Source organism: Drosophila yakuba, chromosome X, assembly GCF_016746365.2.
Source record: "Drosophila yakuba strain Tai18E2 chromosome X, Prin_Dyak_Tai18E2_2.1, whole genome shotgun sequence".
Taxonomy (NCBI): domain Eukaryota; kingdom Metazoa; phylum Arthropoda; class Insecta; order Diptera; family Drosophilidae; genus Drosophila; species Drosophila yakuba.
The window spans coordinates 3,271,377-3,291,249 of NC_052526.2; the positions used below are offsets into that span (position 1 = coordinate 3,271,377).

Here is a 19,873-nt window from a genome sequence, read left to right on the forward strand (position 1 = left end):
ACAGTACAGCAATTGATTTATGTAATATGGTAAATTTGCTATAAATAGTGGGAATTCTTATGAGGTAAATGCTTAATGAGCAAAAAAAAAAAACAATTACAATCGTCTTCAGATCAGATCAGTTTATACTACATACATAATACATATAATATATATATGTATACAAAATAACAAATCGTAAGTCTAATAAACATTCTTAAAATTCATATCTCAAATACAAATACAATATTTGCTTTAGCTGTTCTTAATTTGTTTTGCTTGGTATCGTTTTCGGTATTTTTCATATCTTCTATATTTTCAGTGTATTCGTTTTTGGAAATCGAGGCTCCTAACTTTTTGGGTTCGTTTTAATCAAGCTTTTTACTATTTCGTGTATGTAGGTGTTGGTTTTAGTTTTAGTATTTGTATTTAATTTCTCATTTGGTTTGTTCCTTGGTTTTTGAATCGTAAAATACTAATTTAGCAAATGTAGGCACCCTAAATATTATATTAAAGCTTTTGCAAAACACGGTTCCTCGATAAGATATAACAATATACTTTGTTTGGGCTTGTTTCCCGTTTTTAATTTAAATATACAATACAGTAAATTCAAAATAAACTATTTCATTAGTCACTGAATTTTTTGCAGTTTTTTTTTTTGTTTTAGTTTCTTACATTATTTCTTTTAGAAATTAAATCTTCTTTCTTTTAGTTGTTTTAATTTAATGTTACTTTTGTTTTAGATTTAGCATTAGTGTAGGTTTAGTTAAAGTTTGGTTTTAGTTGAACATTTGTTTAGCTTTATTCAAGTTTTGCTTTCTATTAGTTTTTCTCCACTTCGTTTAATTCATGCAATGCATTCTAGTTTACTCTCTTTTCTTTTGTTTTGTTTTCTTTTTTTTTCTCCATAAAAAATTGTTTCGGCTTCCTCTTATGTTTTTATTCTTTAGTTTAACATAATAATTGTTTTCCAGTTGGGTTTTCCTTATTAGTTTGTTGTTAATAAATTGGTCTTTGCTTCGGCTTTCGATTTAGCTACTGAATACATTACTATAATACATATAAAGTCAAATATGATCTTATTAGTGTGGGGTTTTTTGGTTTTTGTTTTTTGTTATTTGGGTTCTTGGTTTTTTGTTTGGTTTCTGGCTTTTGGGTTTTTGGGTATACACCACATAGACCGTCTGTACATGTATATACGAGTATATGTGTGTTGTATATCTAGATATTGTATATGTAACCATATATATTTTGCATACCCCGCTCTAGTTGGGCGCGCGAGAGGAGGGATTGGGGATGTGGGGGATATTTTTGGGGGAAGGACCCTTTCTTGATTCTATCGTGTAAATACACCAAAATGGCTGCTTCGTCATAATCGGGCTCGAAACGTTTTCGAAAACACGAATCCAGTTCATCATTTGCATTGGCATTGACTGGGCTATACATACATATATGTATATGTATGTTCTATTGGACCTGGTTTGGCTAGAAGAGTTACGGTTGAAGCATGATTCTCGAAGTACCCCTTGAGCTCTACGAATCGCTGAGGAAAATAAAGTATACATTTATCGATTCGATTCGATATGATTATGGTTTACGTAGAGGTAAAACACAAATGGACAATGTAACACAAAGCTGGACGTGGGACTCGGACTTGCAATGCAACGAAAGTCAACCAAGGATATGGTGCAATACGATCCTTCAATGTGTACCATAGTTTTTCATTGGGGAACCCAGCTCTAAGGCGGCTTAAAATCTTGCGTATTATAAACTGTTACTGTTAAATGTTGTTACTTAGGAATTTGTTGTCAGTTGATTTGCTTCTGCTTTGGTATTTTGTATAATAAAGACCTGTCTTTGGAAATTCGGTCCCTCATATCAAAGTTTTTATTTTCATTTTTGGTTTTTATCTAGTGTTTAAAGGTATTTTGTGGGGCTTAGGAAACCAGTTCAAACGGGAATTTGATCTTCCACCAATTACTCAATTCGATTCAATTCGATTCGATTCGACTCGATTTGATTTGATTCGACTCCGTATATCGTTAGTTGTATATCGATCAATTTCAGTGTTATCATGCGTATTCGTTTTAAGTTGTTGTAGAGTTGAAACCCAAATATGCATGAATTTATAACGTTAAAGCTGGCCGCATTCCATATCGCGTATCTGAATCTGTGTGTTGCTGTGTGTTTCCGGTTAGATAATCGATGTTTATTGATATCCTTAGTATTGTTCTGATCTGTTTTGTTCTGTTCTGTTCGGTTCTGTTTGGTTCTGATCTGTTCTGTTGTGTTTGGTGTGCTGTTATCGTCTTGTGTAGATCTTTGTTATTTATTGTGATAAAGCTATTTTGACAGCAGTCTTGAACGTTCATTTCAATTTAAATATTCAATATTATAAATAGGTATACACACATTTGTTTAAGGGTTCATTTAGTTGGTTTGTTTCTTGTTCCTTGTTCTCCTTAGAATTTTCTTTTTGCTGGTCTGGGCCTTTAGTTGTACATGTACATATAAGTTTAGACCTATCAGACAATTGGGAAACTTTTTGGTTGAGGGGAGAGTTTCGTTTTCATAAATCAAAACTTAGGCGAGGGGCTTGGTAATGTGGTAAAACTTCGGTACTCCTAGTTGGCTTTAAGTGGACTGCATCCTATGGCTATATAAACTACAGTTTACAGATATTTTGATCCTTTCTGGCCCTGGTTCTGTATATTATGCAGAGTCTGTCTCACTGACCGGGGAATTGGGGAGTTGGTGCGAGAATGGGAGCTGGAAGGTGGGGGCACTATTCGGGCAATTCAGTTGTCTGTATATCGCATTTGTCTTCAATTTGGGAACTTGGTAACCTAACAAAGCGTTAGAAGGTTGCACATTACCTAACTTGTTTTAGTTTCTTGCTTTGATTTTTTACATTAAATAACTTCGATGCTCTCAGTTAATACTTTATAGTAAGTATATATATATATATAGTATATATAATGTTCCTTTTAGAATCTTTAGAAAATCTTTACGTAGCTCGGCCACTTCTGCTATTATGTCTACACTACTCTGCTCTATCAGCTCGCTTTCGTTCGCTTCGGTTCGGTACTATTATTTTCTATCTGGAGCTTGTGGTTTGTTCCGTTGTTACACATTTGCCAGCTAGCTTGTATATGTTATTAATGAGATTTACTTCAATATGTTACAAAAATTCCAATTAAAATTGTTCACTTTAGTATGTAGACTATACTAAATAGTAGTTCGTTTTTCGACTTCTTCTCATTTGTAACTCAGTTTAGTCTACGCTACTATATCATCTCATCGTCTCAAACTTGCGTTCAAAAGCTATTCAGGTTCTTAATTGAGTTCATAATTCTTGGTAGAAAAGAATGGGCGAAAAACAGCAACAACGAAAATATATATGTATGTATATATACTATATATATTTTTAATATATGTGTAGAAAAAGAAGACAACAACAAACTTGTTTCGTTAGTTTAGTTAAAGCCAGATCTACATAGTACGTAGATGCTAAGTAAGAACTCCCATCTTGTGTGTTTATTTTTCGTTTATCCTCGGTTATTGGGGTTCTCAATTTTTTGCTATCTCTTGGTTTTTGGTTTTCTGGTTTCGCTGTTTTCTAAATCTCGCAACATGCACTTTACAGTTAGATAGTTTTTCATTGTTCTTGGTTTTGAATTTTGTTGTTGTTTGATTTTTTTGTTGGTTTTCCATTTTTCTTGTTCTGCTCGTTTTGTGTATAATTGTTGGGTCTTTAATGGGTTCCTCGTATGCTTATGCTTTCACTTGCCTCGCACACATAGCCAGGCCAGACAGACACACATCCTTCGGATACAATGTAAATGTATGTATGTATTCGCACACAAATTTCATACAGACGGACTCTAGAATTTGCCATGTTCGTGGATGTTTTGCAGTTGGTTCGCTGCACCGGAAGCGGAACTGCTGGGGGGTGGGGGGCGTCTTTCAGGGGGTTGCAGTTCTTTAAGGGTTACACGGATTTACTGGTATGGACTTTTGGTGCCAGATCTGTTTAGGTTTGCTATTGCTATTTCTGTTTCTGAGCGTTTACATACGTGGATTCTACATACTGGTGCCCTACGATCTATGTCCTATGACCTAACTTCCTAACCAATCTGGTCCTGTACACTCGCACACGCACGCTCCCATACGCATACACATACACACACATACACTTCCTACATGCTATATTATGTTAAGTATTTTAGTATGCATGTACAGGCTGCCTTGGCCCAAGGTGAAATATTACAAATACGTTTAGCCTAAAACTTAGAAAAAAAAGTTACACAATTACATACATACATGTGTATATATATGTATACATACATATATTCTGTTTGGTTTTCTCTTATTGTTTTTTTCTTTCTTTTGGATGTTTTTTGTGGGTAGTCCTATATATCCATATACAGATATAGATACATAGTGTGTGTATTCTGTATATTAATATGTATATGCTAACATTTGACTTTTTTCTCATCTCGAAGAGGCTTATTTACAAAAGGCCGAGTTCGAAATTCGACTTGTAGAATTACTAATATTACTTTTACCTCTAGTATTACTATAACTATGACTACCACTATTAACTACTATTATTGCATACACGTTCTCTTTTCCTAGTAAACTTATTCGAGGCAATCGGCTTGACGCTCCCCGTCGTAATCGGTTCGTCCATCGTTATCGATTTGACAATGCCACCACTAGTTCCGGCCACCGAACTTTCATATTCAATTCCGCTTCCGGTTCCGGTCACTGTGAAAGCGGGCGCTGAACTCGATGGCGGTACTGTACTTATGGTCATGGGCACATTCTGCTGATCGGGCGAACTATTGCTGTTCGTATTGGTGTTTGCCAACGATTCGACGTCTTCGGGTATCACTGGTATCGGTATGATCGGTATAATCGGTATCATCGGTATCAGCTCAATTTCCCGCCCAATGAACTGCTGCAACATGTGCTCTCGCGTTTGTGACGATGGTCTCGATAGCGATTGCGATTGAAACTCCGATAACGACGATATCGGCGATAGCACGCGTTGCCTCAGCGCTGTCTCGGCCACTTCGAATTCGGGTTTAGACTTTGACGTAGACATTGATGTTGATGTGGATGTGGATGCGAATTTCTGGGGTGCGGATGAGGTTAGCCAGGATCGATCCGGCCTTATTGTTAGCATCTCGATGTTAATCACGGAGTTGGAGCGCTCTCTTTCTGATATTCAGCTGCCGTATTTGTTGGAAGATGCGTAGCTATTAACTGCAGATCCATTTGATGGCATGTGAGTATCAGGCACTAAATGTGGTGTTCTACTAGATATAGGTGGCAAAATAGGGCTTGTTGGCCAATGGTAAGTAGCAGCGGCGTTATTGGATGAGGGAACACTTCTATGCAAAAAGCAGTATGTTAATTGTCGTTATCAAGTACACTTTTCAAAATAAATCAAATGTTTTGGTTTTTATTTCTTTGTTTTGATTTAATGGCGATGGTTTGATTCGATGCAAATCGTGAAATGTCAGAGCGTTGGAAAGCCATGAAGAGTTAATAAAGAAAAATTTGTAAATTGAAAACCCTGCCGTTAGTGTTCGTCCAAAAGATCTCAACTTTCAAAACAAATCATAATTGAAAGAAAACAAGAAACGGTCAAGTAATTGCTTTTGCCTGACCGTTCCTCTTGATGATTGATTTCAATACAAAAAAAAGCTATAATTTCCTCAAGCACAGTCTTTAATCACTTGAATCTTGCATAGAAGACGTTTCTTAATTCGCTTTTGGGTAGCCACCGTGACTTGGGATGTAATTTGGAGGAGTCAAGTGTGTGCAATGGACAACTACGGAATATATATTTACAAATGGGTATGCAGGATGACAGGTTGGATGGTTGGATTTTCAGGAATGTGTGGGGTACCCCAATTCTCCCTGTCCAGGAGACAAATTGGCTCGCAGACAACGAACAAAAACAAATTGAAATGACAGGCACAAGTCTCGCTTTAATGACACAGGCATACATATGTGGGCGTGAGGATGAGGATAATGGACATGGCTCATAGACATAGACATAGACAGAGATAGATACAGACAGAGAAAGAGACAGACAGAGACAGAGACAGAGACAGAGAGAGAGAGAGAGAGTGGCTAGAGAAAGAGAGGGGGTAACTCACCTAGAATGGGGGAACAGCATGGGCGCTGCATTGAACATCGATTGGGGCGTTGGCGCTTGAATGGGTGCAACTGCAGCTGTGTCAGGATGTAAAAAGTTCCGCCGCTGCTCGATCCGCTCCTGGTGCTGGGTCAGACATCGAGACAATAGGTCTGGAAGGCTTTCCATGTGCTCCTGCAATAATAATTTACAAGGGGCGGGGTTGGGGTTGGGATATGGGTAAGTAAGTCACTGGGCAAACACAACACTCCCGATTGTTTGTCATACTTGTATGCTCTGCATTTTGTCCTCTAGGTTGGTTAGACGCTCTTCGATGGCATCCTGACGGCTAGACATGTCCGATATTATCTCGTAGACCGTGTTTTGTGTCTGCGAATGGTATTCACACAATCACAAACATTCATTGCCCATCGGCTCATTCACATGTGAAGTGTATTAGTGTACACAAAGCTGCACATTCGAACTTTGAATTGATTCAATCTCTTTTATTCACATTGCAGAGGAATTAAAATAAGTTCCACAAAATTAACGATTAACAAATATGGAAATTTGTGTATCGGAAACATCGATGGCTACGAGTAAGCTATCGGTTCGTGTGTGATTATCAAAGTACGATTGTGTGCTTTCTGTTCTGCTCTATAGCTACCTTGGCCATGTCAGTTATTGTGTTTGCATTATCCATTAGTTTGCGCTGATCCATTTTAACTTTTCGCAACCTAAATCGCATTGGAAGAGTCACCAATATTACAGAGAAAATTATTTAAATACAATATGATAGATCGCCAACACATAACACTAATTATCCTTTTCTCACAAAAAAAAAAAATCACATTCACACACGAATTTTCTTTTTAGTGTGGGAAAAATTTCGTTTCGTCCAGCCGAAAACTCAATTTTCATTTATCAAATTTATATACACATCGGACAAATAGATAACAGAGTGCTTCGAAACTTTATAATTGGAATATAATGTTTGTGTTTCTGTTTTCTTCAGTTTCGAATCACACAGCTATTAGATAGAGTTCTCTGAAAATATTATTTATTTGATTATTATTATTTTTTTGTGTGTAGAATTCGTTGTGCCGTAGTTTATAGAAGGATTATTTAGGAGTAGGAAAAAAAGTCCATATTCGGGCGTTAAAATTGCAGAAAATCGTATCGTGAAAGTATCATCATATCATTCGGCTGATCCCTAAGACATTTCCCGGTTGAAAATAGTGGTTAGGTTGGATGAAACTAAGACGATTCACACGATTCGGTGGAATGGGTTATGTTTTGAATTTTGGACAGATAACAAGAATCGGGTGTTACGCAATGCAATAGAATGCTGTATAGGCAGTTAGTAATGTATGGTATAGTATGGCATAGTATGGTGTATGACACTGGGCACTAGGCAAAAGCACAGATGATATTGCGATAGTTTTAGATACGAGATTCTAGAATATTTAACGCAGCATGCTAGGTCATGTGGCTAGTCTCGGTTATTGCATAACGTAAAAACAGGGCTTTACAACCTATTTACAGGCTAGTAAAACGAGTTCAATCATTTGTGGTTTCAACATTTCAGTTTAGTACTTGCTATTATCGTTTTTAGTATTTTGATTAGTTCGTTTTTTTTTTGGTTTCTCGTATAGGTTTTATATTCTTTTCGTACGGATGTATGTACAGATTCTGATGGATGGCTTTCCCAAAGCTTTTCTACGATTATTGATGGACACATAGATGAGTCTAATAATGATGGGGGCAACAGTACAGGGTTAGTTTTACGAACAGAAAGTGAGTTTCTTTTGTTAGCTAATCTGACAAACATAGTACGTACAGCGATTTATGTGGACAAATGAGAGTTAGTTTCACGAAAATGTTGGTTGAGACAGAAAAGAGACAGAACATAAACAAACAGAGACGACCAATGATATTTCCCCAATCCAAAGACCCGAAAACTTCTATACGATCTGATATCATTTAGGCTTTAAGTTTTGCTTTAGTTCTTAGGCACTCTTCTTTTAGTTATTATCTTTCGATTGGTATTTGTTCTTAGTTGTTGGTTGGTTGGTTGGTTGTTTGGTTGGTTGGTTGGTTGGTTGATTGTTTGTTGATAGATCTCTAAAAATACTCACGCATATATAGCTAGAAGGAACTTTCTTTGGTGGGTTCTTACACGGCCGGGATTAACCCGTTTTACTAGTCTTGTATGTTTGTAAATGAGCCAAGTTTCACGCAGAACATTCGCCGCAGCATTTTTCAGCTAAATTTTGGTCCAAAGAAGAAACGTATACAAAGTAATTAGAATGCATATGTATATAAATGTTATACATGGTATATATGATTTTTGATGTGATATTCGTTATAGTAGTATATGTGGGTACGAGTATCGTATATCGCCGGTTCGGTCAGTCGGTCGCATCGGAATCAATTCGTATCGAATCAGAATCTTGAGACTTGGTACTTGGTACTTGGAACACGATCAATACCCGTTTGGTCAACTGCGTGTCCATCATGAAGTTGTGCACATGCTTCTCGGCACGGGTCAGCTCCAGTTTCCGGGAGACAACGGCCACCAGTAGAGCCGTACAGCCGGCGCCCTGCAACGACGACGTGGAGAGTGGTGAGATTTGGCATTGAATTTCGAATATCGCGCGCAACTGAGGTGAGATCGGAGATCTCAAGATCAGGGATCTGGGATCTGGGACTCCCGGACACCCAACTCCGTAAGTAAATTCAGTAAATTTATACAAATTGGCCAGTTACCAAAGCGGTAATAAAAGTTGCAATTGTTTGGGCGGACCTAAGGTTTTAATAAAATTTATATTAAAGAATATTGTATCGTTAATACATTTACTTTATTAATCAAATTATTTACCACAATGTACCTCTAACCAAATTGACATAATATTTATGATTACTATGATTATTATTATTAAACGAAATACTGTCTGGGACAGTTGGCAAAAAATTTAGATAATTACGTGTGAAATCTAACGACCAATTTGCTGAAATTGGCAAATGGTCAAAGGCAATTTTCCTAATTGTGGACACAATTGCACTCATTTTCTCATTTTCTCGAATGCTAGCAATTTTTTTTTGTTGTGGATAGTGGTTAGTTTTAGTGGTTTTTGGGGGTTGGGTGCCCGGCCATCTGTAATGCCAGTTGGTTATTTTCACTTTTGGTTTATGCATTCAAAATGAAAGTTGTTTTTGTTTATCAAGTTATTTAGTCCAGAACTTTTGTTGTTGCTCTCACAATAGATATAGTACTTTTATGGATGTTACAACATGTATATACGTTATGTTTTATTTTGTTCTTTTCTTTTCTTTTCTTTTCTTTTCTTTCCTTTTTTGTTTTGTCTTCTATTTTTTCACTTTGTTATTTTGTTTGCTTCTCGATGGTTGAACGATTAATGGGTGAGTGGATTTGAATGAGTTTGGATGACTGGAATGGCTATCTTCTAATTGAAATTACGAAATAGATGGAATTGATTGGAATGCAGCAACGTTTTTGGGTTAGAGGTATTAGAGATACGGAGTTGGATGTGGGGTTTTAGATTCGGATTTAGATTAGAGTAATATCAAAAGGGTTAATCGATTCGGGTTCGGCACATGTCTATATGTAATACAACAGTTAGAGGTGTCTGGCAGAGAGTTACATACACACATAAGTACGAAACAATTAGCTAGGGAACAAAGTTGAAACCATAAATCACGATTCATAGTCAAGTTAGGAACGGAAATATCTATCATAGCTTTATTAATTTTTGTTTTGTTTGGTTTTTTTGTTTTTGTTTTTTTTTTTTTTGCATTTTTTTTTATACTTTGGTTATTTTGGTTATTTTGGCCACTACGACATGATAAATATCTCAAAAAGACTAAGAAATAAGCAGATAGTCAGACACGACTGGTAGTGGGGAAAATCGAAATCGAAATATATAGTCAAATATGTAAATGGTAGAGAGCGTGAGAAGAAAGTAAGCCACACAAAAGCAGAACTGGATAAAAGGTGAAGAAAGATAGTAGAAGGGAAAATACATATTTAATTCGTTTATAAGCACTATTTCCTATTTTCTATTTCCTATACTGTTCACTATGCCTCATTTGCGATTTATAGTATTTTGATCAGTTCGATCGATCGGTTTCTCCTCGATCTTTTCCAGACTTCAGACTTTGGGGCTCGACTTGAAAAAACTTACTCAATCTCAATCTGATCTCAGTTGATCTCAGGCTGAAAACATGCGGTTAGGTTGTCGCCTCAAACTAAAAGTTCTTAAGCTTGTATTTCGGTGATTCATATAAGTTTTCTTTCTTTTTTTTTGTATTTGACATAAGTATGTACAGTTAACTAGAAATTTAACGATTCAGGTGAGTTAAGATTTTTCATTGTGTTCATATTAAAAGTGGCGGCGAGGGGCGGTTGTGGTTGTGGGCGGGTAAACATTCGTATGCAGTTTATGTAATTATTTACACGTGATTTCTGTTCTATTTGAAATATCTGGTATTTAAATAATATTTTCATTTGTTTTATACATATTTCTTGATTGTTATGTTGTGTGCAATTGTTGGTAATATTTTGTTGTTAAAAACTCACCATTATTCCTGTACTGACAGCGATACCACGTCCACAGTACGTATTCGGAACAATATCACCGAAACCAACACTCAAAAATGTTATCGCTATCAGCCACATTGCATTCAAAAGATTCGCATGTTCTTCATCATGAAATCTGTTCCATAAACCAGCACGCGTTTGTTTTTTTTCGTTTGTATTTTTTTTCATATACATTTGTTTTGTTCGAAATATATATATATATATATATATGGATATATATATTTGAATTTGAGTTATGGTTTGTTTATGGATTTAATCAGTTGAAGTTTCAGTTTCATTTTCAGTTTCAGGGGTCAAATTGAATACACGCGTTTATATTTTAAATGAAAGGGAAAGAGAGATAGAGAAAAATATCGTATTGTTGGCTTAATGTTCAAAAATAAACTATAAAAATCCATTAAAAACTAAACTGGCACAGGTAAAACTGGTTAAATTAGTTGAACGTAAAAATCGAACGCATAACGCATATAACAGAAAACAGTAACGCAAACGCAAATGCAAACGGAAGCGGAAACGAAAGGAAAAACCATTGTGTAAACGAAAACGAAAAGTAAAAGTTAGAATGGGCATTCTGCATATAGGAAAACGAGATTAACAACAAATGGACGAGTAAACTGGTGAGCGCACACAATACAGTGGTCCAAAAAGAGTTTCATGGGAATTGGTTTCGTTTAATATTTTTTTGTTTTGTTTTTCGGTTTTTCTTTTTTGGTTTTTGTTTTTTGGGAGAGGGGGTGATTTTTGGCTTTTGAATATATCGAGATGTTGACAGTTATGTACGTAACCGTTAATATATATGTATATATGTACAACCATGGGGGTTTTTGACCCGATTAAAGCTTGCTGTACAAAGGTGAGAGTTGAAAATATATATATGTATATATTTTTGATGAAATCTAGTGATTCAATTCGCTTAATGAAGACGGCTTCTAGGGTGCGTTAAATAATTCAATTTAATTTTCAAGGCTCACACACACACACACAGAGATAGTCATTCTCGCAAACTCACACACCCACAGACATTAATAGAATTTGCCGGAGCTGTCAGAAAAGATTTGTTTTGATTTTGTTTTTTTGTTTTCTGTTTTTTGCCAGGAAGCAAAAACTTTTCTCGTTTTTTTCTCCGCTTCCTCTTTAAAGTACACATGTGTATGTGTCTGTGTGTCAGGATTTTTTTGTTTTAGTTTTCACTGGCAGAAAAAAGGACAAAGGGGAAAAGTTACATTGTTATCTGCACTCTTTAATGCGGCAAAAACATACACACACGCACACATGGTGATTATGTACATATATTTAAATATATATAATGTATACTTATGGTTATAATACAGCACACACACGCATACACACACACAAAGTGGATGAGTGGTCACATATACACGTATTTTTTTTGGTGATGATTTACAACAGATTGCCAGTGTGTGTTTGTGTGGTAGTGGGTGGGCGGAGAATTCGTGTGAGTGTGTGTGGGTAGTAATCGCAGCCTGACTGAAAACAAAAACCAGATGGAGTGAGATGGATATAGATATAGAACTATAGTTCGACATTTGCTTTTCGCTTTTTTGCAGTTTATTTTGGCTGTTTGGGTTTTGTTGTTTTGGCGACGTTTTGGGCAGACAAAACGGCAGCTAAAATATGTGCGCTGGAATGTATGCTACGAAAAATGGATATGTGTTTATACTTTTCTTTGTGTGGGTGGCAGGCTCCACCATAACGGATTTTGGATATTTGAATTTGAATTTATAACTGAGGAGGGGTTAGCATATCGGGAGCATCAAGAAGATAGGTCAGGGAATACGCCCGCACACGTACACGGGAAAAAAAGTGGTACTTTTTATTCAATACACACACACACGCACACATTATAAAAAATGAGGAAAGCTTTTTTTGTACGATATCGGTGATATTCACTTGTATATCACTGTGAAATAGTTGCAGTACCAGGACAATGGTTATACAATTTCAGAATTTGAAATTTAGATCTGGCATATTTTGTTTTCTGTGTAGGGGGAAGTGTGTGCGTGCGTGTGTTTGACTTGATTTGGCAGGTACAATTACTATAAAATACTATATATGTATGTGCGAAGCAGGCGTTTTCTGTTCTGTTCTTTTCTGTTCTGTATTATTTTGATTCTTTTTTTTTGGGGGCGCCTCAATGGCGGCTACTTTTCTGGGCCACCCCCCCTTTATTATCATTCTCCTCCTCCACCTTCTTCTCTCTTCATATTCTACTACTCCTCTTTGGCTTGCGATGGGTTTTGATTTCTCATATTTTTATGCATGAAAGTTTGCTGTTTGCTGTTGTTGTTGCTGTTTTTTTGTTGATGATGATGTATGTACTTGTTGTTGTAGTTGTATTAGTTTATTGTTTATCTGGTTATAGAATTTCGTTATTGTTTGTATGTAGATATATATATAGATATATATACATTTTTGCAACTGTTCTGTTCTGTACTGTTCTATTTTTGCAATTTATATTCATTTAATTTGGTTTTGGTATTATCGGTATCATAAATGGAGTTTCTGGGAGTCTGTGGTTTTTGGTATTTCTTGAAAGGTTTTTTTTTTGTTTTTTTTTTTTAGGTTTTTGAGGAAATACTTACCACCATGCCGCAGGTGAGGGTGATACCGCGTCCACAGTACGTGTTTGGCACAATGTCGCCGTAGCCGACACACAGAAATGTGATGGCCGTTAGCCACATGGAGTTTAGCAAATTCGCGTGCTCCTCATCGTGGAACCTTTTTTTTGCGGATCGGATCGAATCGATTCGGATATTGGATCGTATCGTTTTTGGTTTGTAATTGTAAATCGGCATTGTGGAAATGGGGTACGATTTTCAGTCGGTTCGTTTGATCATTTATGATACGTTTTTTTATGGTTTTGGTTTTGTTTTTGGTTTTTATTGATATTTGATTTGCCGTTTTTATATAATTTCGTTAGCGGTTTAACGATTTTGCGGTTTTCAGTATACAAAAATATATATAGAGAATTCGGTATTTCAAATGCGTAGTGCGTATTTCGTATGCGTATTCAAGTTGCGGTTGTTAATCGGTTTGTTTGGTATTTTTTCATATATATATATTCGATTTCATACATTTTGGTTGGTTTTTTTTTTTTTGCAATTTGTGGATACAGAAGTAGGGTGAGAAGTGGAGTAAACAAATAAACAGATGTGAAATTATGTGAACATTTTTTGTAAAAAATTTTTACTATTATTTTTGTTTTGGTTTTGTTTCTCAGAAAAATTAAGAATACAATTTGGTAAATTCTTTTCATATTTTTAGAAGGTTTCCATGTATTTAAAGAATATACGCATAAGTACCAAATAAATTAATTAATTCAATAACAAAACGCAAAAATAAAAAACAAATTCGATAAGGAAACAAAATAAGAAGAAAGTAAGAAAATTAAACTCAGGAGAAAAATAATTGGCTTTATCTTTTTGGATTGTCTTTATCTTTTTTGGGCAACGAATTTAAAGTCCTCAATAGAAGATAAGAGCGAGATAGTAAGATAGATTGATAGATACAGATAAATAGATAGGTAGATAGATTTTTCTTTTGTAAAGGGAGCTGCGGGGTATAATTTTTGGAATATACAATGACATGAATAATATTGAATAATTATAGTTTGGATAGTAGTTTTGGCAATTCGATTACAACACTTGCTTCGGCATCGGTTCAAAAACTGCTTTCCTCTCATTATACTCCTTTATCCTCTTTCTGCTCCTCCTTCTTATTCCTCCTCCTTCTCCTCCTCCTCCTTTATTTTTTTATCTTCTCCACCTCCTCCTGTAGGGGCATGAAAGTCTGATTGGAATGGGGCTTTGGGCTTGGGCTTGGGGCTGGGATTTGGGTTCTGTGCTGGGTTTTTCGACTGATAACTCTTGATCTGAACGGCACAGATGCACATACTTTCGCACTCACACAATACGGCGCACACTTGTGACTACATGCAAATCGACTAAAATGGCCCAACAAAGAGCTTCCCCGTGATAACCCGCTGTTCCACCTGAAGAGGCTTACCACCTGAAGCCCTAGAGATGTGGCCACTAAATGCTGAAGCATGCCTGCCGGCACAGCTCCGTTGGGTGCCGTTTTCGACGGGCGTGTGTGTGGGTGTGGGTAGGTGGCTGCTTGTGAATGGATGGTTTAAGCAATTTGCAAAGGAAAAGTCATAATGAATGCCAAGAGCTCACTCGTACACCGGCAAATAAAATTCGTACTTTGATATTCTAAATATATAATTGGCTATTTGGCGCACGCATTTGAAAACGTGAAAACTTTGTTGAACTTTCTGTAGATGCGCTCAAGATCACACTGCAAAAACAAGACTGCGGTGTGACCATCCATTCTGAGCAAAAAATTATTTTGACTCCTTGATTAAAAGCAAAAATGCTTGAGGCACTTAAGAAGTGAGCGGTTAAAAGGAAAATGATTTGGTTTGCTGAGTGTATGACTGGTGTTTGTGTGTTCAGTGTTCAGTGTTCAGTGTTTGTAAACACCCTTTTAATGCAGGGGAAATTCTCGAGAGTTCACCTGTTATTTCCCAAAAATGTTCAACCTAAATTCCCTGACCTATATCTAACTCACATAGCTTTGATCCGAGCTGAGCAGAGCATGCATGATTGGTAAAGATACATTTTCCAGGGATCTCAAACATTACGCACATACACATACAGACACACAACAGACACAGATAGATAAATGAACAAAACTAAAATTAAAGCGGGGACCTCGACAGGACCCGGCTAATAAGAAAAAAACAAACAAACAAACAGACAGATCGAAAATTAAAATGTTAGGAAATTCAGAACGAATTCTACCAATTTCTACAGAAAAAACATTGAGATACGAATTAATTATGGTATTCGAAAACACAATTCAACATCGTTACGATAATATAGTACATATACGTTTGTTCTGTGTGTTGGTGTTCGATTTCTCGTTTTGGAATTGATGGACATAAATATGCAGGTAGGTACTCGTTGTATTTATTTTTCATTTATTTCTCACTGAACTTTCTCAGTTGTTCGTTGGCCAGTCCAGTCTATCGCCATGTGCCAAAAATAATGCCAAGTAATGAAATCGTGGGAAAGCAAAATCAGAAACAAATCGAGCGGAGGATGTGACACGCAAATCAATACGTGTCACTCATCTGAGGCGAAAATGAAATGAAAGTGGGGAATATTTATATGGCATACATATGGCAGTGAAGTGACATTGTAGAAGAAGAAGAAGAAGAAGAAGAAGGAGGAGGAGGAGGAAGGTACGAGTGCTTCTGTCTCTTTTCTTTTGTATCTTCTCTGTCTTTTGGCTGTGATTGACCGATTTCGAACATGCCTGTGTTTGTTTATTTATATAATTATGGATAACTTATGGATCCAACTCCACAGACATGTGAGGATATTATATTTTAGCTATTGGAACAACGCAACAATAAGGACGACAACAACAACAGCAGCAACAACAACAACTTATGGAGAGGTGTATATGCTTTCGTCACTGACTCAAAAATACAGCTGTGAATGGACCTATCGGTTGGCTCTTTAAGAGTTAGGATCCCTATTTGCTTGGGTGGTATTCGTTTTCTGTTTTGCTGTTTTTCTGTTTACATGGGTTTGTTTTTGGTTAGCACTTGTTTCAATATTTTATTTGGTTACATATAATATGGATGTTTAGATATGATCTACAGCAATGCAGGCGCAGTACAATCCACAATTTGAATTTAAAGCTTAATTGATTAAATAAATATGCAATGTAAGAAGGTTTTTCGATTTAATGTTGGTAATTTTTCTTGTTTTGTTTCGTTTCCCAAAACTAAACAGCAACAACAAGAAAAACATAAGGATCGTGGTATATCCACAAACAAATTGAATCAAAAATATAAAACTTGGAAGTACAACTGAAATACAAATGTAGATCAATGTGAGAGTGATAGAGCAAAGAGAGAAATGTGGAAAGGGGACAGAAGCAGGGAGTCCAAAGGATTAAGTCGAAAAAGAGAGAGCGAGAACGAGAGCAACGTATGGTGCGCCAATTCAATTACAAAGTGTGTCATCAAACTGGATATCCCTTGGAAAATCAAGAAGGATTTTACTGACGAGGAGTAAGATAAGTTGGAGTAAAGTAGAGCGAGAGACAAAGATAGACTGAGCTAGCATACAACGTTAAAACACAAAGATTTATTGTTTAATAAAATATACAAAATTTAAAATGGGACATTACAGGCATGTGGATAAATATGAATGGATATACTAAGCGCGATACAGAGAAGTAAGATTTTCTTTACATGCATTAAAGCCATACAGTGTGACTGCACTTAAAAGTGAAGCGCGGTGTGACTGAGCGATACAGAGTTCATTTCGATTTCGATAGCAATCGCTTGCATCATCTTACTTCTCTATAAAGTCACAATTAATTACTTTTACTGCCTCTCCGATTCTAAGTGGTTTATTTTGTATTTTAGAGGTCAACTGTACGAGTGTGTGCGCCTTTTGCTTTTTTGTTGTTGTTGTCCCCTTCCTCTCGATATGTGCAGGACGACAATCAACTTTCATCGAATATATCGATAAGTTGTCAGTTGTCAGAAAAGGGGAAAAGTACAGGCAAGATAAATGTAAAAAAGCAATCAGGATTCTTTCTGAACGGATAGGGGATGGTGTTAAAAAAAAACAAGCGAATCCGAATGCCAAATGTAAATAAATTGAAACACATGCAAGCATTATCCAATCGTTCGCTACGTGACAGTGACAATTGCATTTCGATTGTTACAGATTCGCATTCGAACTCGTTTCTGTTTTGGTCTTTTGTCGGCGATTTGGTTTTCATATGTGTATGCGGATAAAATGCAAGCTACATGTAAATTCTTTAGCACGTATGAATAAGCAACAATGCACATTCGCTTTATTTTTGTTGTTTATCGTGTATGTTGTAAACTGTGGCTGTGCTTAAATCCCCATTTACCCTTTTTTCCGGACTTTAAAATGTGTTCGAAAACTTGTTTTATACAGGAGTATAAAAAATATTACAAATACAACTTGTGACGAAGATGCTTTAGTTTTCGAGTTTTTGAGTTTCTTGGAAAAGACATTACGTAATGCTTGGCACATACATTATGTACATACATACATTGATATTAAATACATAATTATGTCAAAGTATTAGTGGCAAACACATTGAATCAGAACGTTTAACGGAAATGGCGTTCAGAGAAAAACTTATGAAAAATATGGATAACGCAAAACGGAGTACGGAATAAGAAAAAAACGATAAAACCGAACACAAACGAAACCAATTAACCATTGAGACCAAAACGAAACGAAAGCATAAGTACAATTAAAAATATAAAGGAAAATCAAAATCTCTACAAGTAGAAATATCATATCATAAATTTGATAATAGAATAAGGCCATTACCTTTCGCATTGACGCAGCGTCCAGGATGCGATGATCCACAGCGAGACCATGAAAACCAATAGAACCGTTCCCGGGCATATTGTCATTAGAGTTTTTAAAACGAATCTATAATGGAGAGGTAAATAAAGGGTATTAGTCCACTAGATCAATGCTTTAAATTAACCCAAGAAGCGCACAAGGCGACCGAAGCCATATTTGAAGCATAGTGTGAGTTTTACAATGATTTAATTTGAATTGAACTCACCTTGTGTTAAAATTAATCCTATTGAGAGCGCCAATGCTCCGTGATGATGCATCTGTGAATAGCTTTGAATGCAGCAGCATTACGCGGCAGATTAAATATAATCGAAGGAACATAGGTAATGATAAAGCTACGTCATATGGCACCATTTCGGTGCCAATTGTTTTATTCTTATTGGCCAATTTCGTCGTCCACTGGAAATAGTATTCGCCAGGAATTGGATGTATAGCGCATATAAAAAGTTCTAACCCTATTTGACTAATTCGTTGCCATGTCATTGCGATCCTCCAATCGTCAGCGCAGTTATCTATCATGAATAACTGTGTTTTTTTTCGATTTCGATTGGAATTATAGTCGCATTTCGATACATGGGATATAGATATACGGGGTTATTTAGTTTATTGGTTCGTTCGTGTGTGCCAAAAAGAAAAAGAAACGAGAAGGGAAGAAAAAGGAGAACACGTATATAATTTATTAATTATAATTGGAGATTTATTGATTGGTTTTTTGGTTTTTTTGCGACTAAACAAAAATGAATTACACTCAAATATACGAGCATGAATTATTTGACAAGTACAACGTCAATGGTGTGTATGTGTAGGTGTGGTTGTGGGTGCTGGTGAGGAGGTGTCAAGTGTGTGTTCCTACGTGTGTATGTGTATGCGTATGTGTGTTAATGGTTTCTGTTTTAGTAGTGGAAGCAATTCCTGAGTCAAGTTCAAGTATTGTAAGCTTCGGAATCTCATCCGAAATTCATTTCGTGTCTTATGTTTTATTTCTTGTTCATTAGTTGGTGTAAGTGTAGGTGTAGGTGTATGTGTACTTTGGTGCATGTGTGAGTGCAAGTACTTACTAGAAAGCAGCGTGCGTGTTTTCGTGTAATTAGCACATTTCACTCGATTTCGTTTTCGTTTTCGTTTTCTTGGTTGCTGTATTACCTTTATCCTTTTTCGTTACATTCTCGTTATCAAATCAATTTTTCAAAAGTTCAATGTTACCCCATACTGGATTTGATTGGTGTTAAGCCTCCTAGTTCGTAACTGCATTAATCTAAAGTTCGCAGTGCAATTAGGCGATAGATATGCACAAACAACTATAAATATCACAACATCTAGGCAGAGTAGAAATGGCAAAATATCGTATTTATCGATGGTTTTACAGTTGGATTGATCATATCGATAAATCTGGATATTTAACCATCCCAAATGCAGTGGCTATTCGCACAACAATCTAAATGATGTGCATTTTCCCTTTTCCCGTTGAGGAAATGCATGGTCTTCTGATTTAAGTGTCTTTCGTTTTTAATTGCATATGAGCCATTCGCAAGTTAAGCCGACTGATTAATTGATTATCGATTTGCGACAAGGTCTTTTGGGAGGTCTCTCCTATCTCACATTTACAAAGTCCTGTGTTCTCTCTTTGGTTTGGCCAAACTCTGATGTGTTTGCCTCTAAATTTGGTGA

General features: G+C 36.2%; 2 protein-coding genes across 26 annotated transcripts in view; both read right to left on the reverse strand.

The window, feature by feature from the left end:
* Nucleotides 1–294: 294 nt before the first annotated feature.
* On the reverse strand, nucleotides 295–5,170 carry LOC120321451. The gene is made up of 2 exons (XM_039373953.2): nucleotides 5,018–5,170; nucleotides 295–4,897 (listed from the first exon to the last, which is right to left on the reverse strand). The coding sequence occupies exons 1-2, from the start codon at nucleotides 5,168–5,170 to the stop codon at nucleotides 4,580–4,582; spliced, it is 471 nt and encodes a 156-aa protein (XP_039229887.1). The 3' UTR covers nucleotides 295–4,579.
* Nucleotides 806–19,873, reverse strand: part of LOC6524152 (small conductance calcium-activated potassium channel protein) — a 61,275-nt gene continuing 42,207 nt past the window's right edge. For 13 of the 25 annotated variants that reach the window (XM_039373892.2, XM_039373895.2, XM_043207039.1 and 10 more), the window contains 9 exons: nucleotides 18,414–18,730; nucleotides 18,170–18,274; nucleotides 10,731–10,866; nucleotides 8,623–8,733; nucleotides 8,269–8,396; nucleotides 6,798–6,867; nucleotides 6,419–6,520; nucleotides 6,153–6,325; nucleotides 806–5,378 (listed from right to left, as the gene is read on the reverse strand). In XM_039373892.2, coding sequence (XP_039229826.1) covers nucleotides 5,213–5,378; nucleotides 6,153–6,325; nucleotides 6,419–6,520; nucleotides 6,798–6,867; nucleotides 8,269–8,396; nucleotides 8,623–8,733; nucleotides 10,731–10,866; nucleotides 18,170–18,274; nucleotides 18,414–18,730 — 1,308 coding nt within the window. In that variant the 3' untranslated portion in view covers nucleotides 806–5,212. Of the gene's footprint in view, nucleotides 5,379–6,152; nucleotides 6,326–6,418; nucleotides 6,521–6,797; nucleotides 8,397–8,543; nucleotides 8,734–10,730; nucleotides 10,867–13,354; nucleotides 13,491–18,169; nucleotides 18,275–18,413; nucleotides 18,731–19,873 lie in introns of those variants that run through there. The other 12 variants (XM_043207038.1, XM_015190040.3, XM_039373907.2 and 9 more) reach the window with 7 other exon arrangements.

Coding starts and splice junctions, on each gene's coding strand:
- LOC120321451 (XM_039373953.2), bottom strand. CDS start 5,170: ATGCTAACAATAAGGCCGGATCGATCCTGGCTAACCTCATCCGCACCC. Junction 4,898..5,017: donor GGCAACGCGTGCTATCGCCG/ATATCGTCGTTA, acceptor ATGATACCGATT/ATACCGATCATACCGATACC.